This window comes from Orycteropus afer, unplaced genomic scaffold (genome assembly GCF_000298275.1).
Source record: "Orycteropus afer afer isolate SDZICR_OR568_19922 unplaced genomic scaffold, OryAfe1.0 scaffold00099, whole genome shotgun sequence".
NCBI classification, from domain to species: Eukaryota; Metazoa; Chordata; class Mammalia; order Tubulidentata; family Orycteropodidae; genus Orycteropus; species Orycteropus afer.
In genome coordinates this window covers 8,372,282-8,372,853 of record NW_006921686.1, presented here as the reverse complement: position 1 = coordinate 8,372,853, position 572 = coordinate 8,372,282, and the positions used below count along the sequence as shown (strand labels likewise).

At 56.3% G+C, this 572-nt stretch overlaps 1 protein-coding gene across 1 annotated transcript in view; it reads right to left on the bottom strand.

Annotated features, from left to right (window-relative positions):
* The window catches only part of EXOSC5 (exosome component 5), a 15,407-nt gene extending 15,164 nt beyond the window's left edge, over positions 1-243 (bottom strand). The window contains exon 1 of the mRNA XM_007943139.2: positions 78-243. Within this exon, the coding sequence (XP_007941330.2) occupies positions 78-243 (166 nt within the window). The remainder of the gene's footprint in view (positions 1-77) is intronic.
* Positions 244-572: the final 329 nt, after the last annotated feature.

Below are 572 nucleotides of genomic sequence, written 5' to 3'. Positions count from 1 at the left end.
GGGACACTACCGTTCCCCCAAACAAACAAGACATGCGCGAACATTGCCCTGGCAACGTTCTCGACCTGGGTTCTTACCTTGCAGGAAAGACGCCGAACCATCCGGCCGGGAAAGCAGATTTTGTTCACAGGCAAAGTGCCGTAGGCTACACCCGGGGCCCCGAGGGCCAGTCTCAGCCCCAGTCTCAGGCTCAGCCCCAGTTTCAGTGCGAATCTGCTTGTCTACCTGCATCGCCCACTCCATCATTTGAGACCCCACGTGCAGACCGCAAAGTAACTTCCGCCCAATAATGCGCGCTTGCGTAAAAGCTGCCTATCCAGTACGCACGCGCCCATCTCTGCAGGCTGGGTTCGGCGCCCGCACGTGGCTCCCAGTTTACCAACATTTTGGCCTTGCCCACCCCGCCTCTCAATTCCGGGAAAGCCATTGGACAATGGAGAAGGAGGGGCGGGGTTTGCCCTGGGCTTATTCTTCCGGAAGCCCCGGGGCCTTAAGACCCTAAGATTCTGATTAGGATCTCCTTTTCTTTGCCTGTCACAGAACTAATTACAAAGAGGCGTCAGAGACTTTTT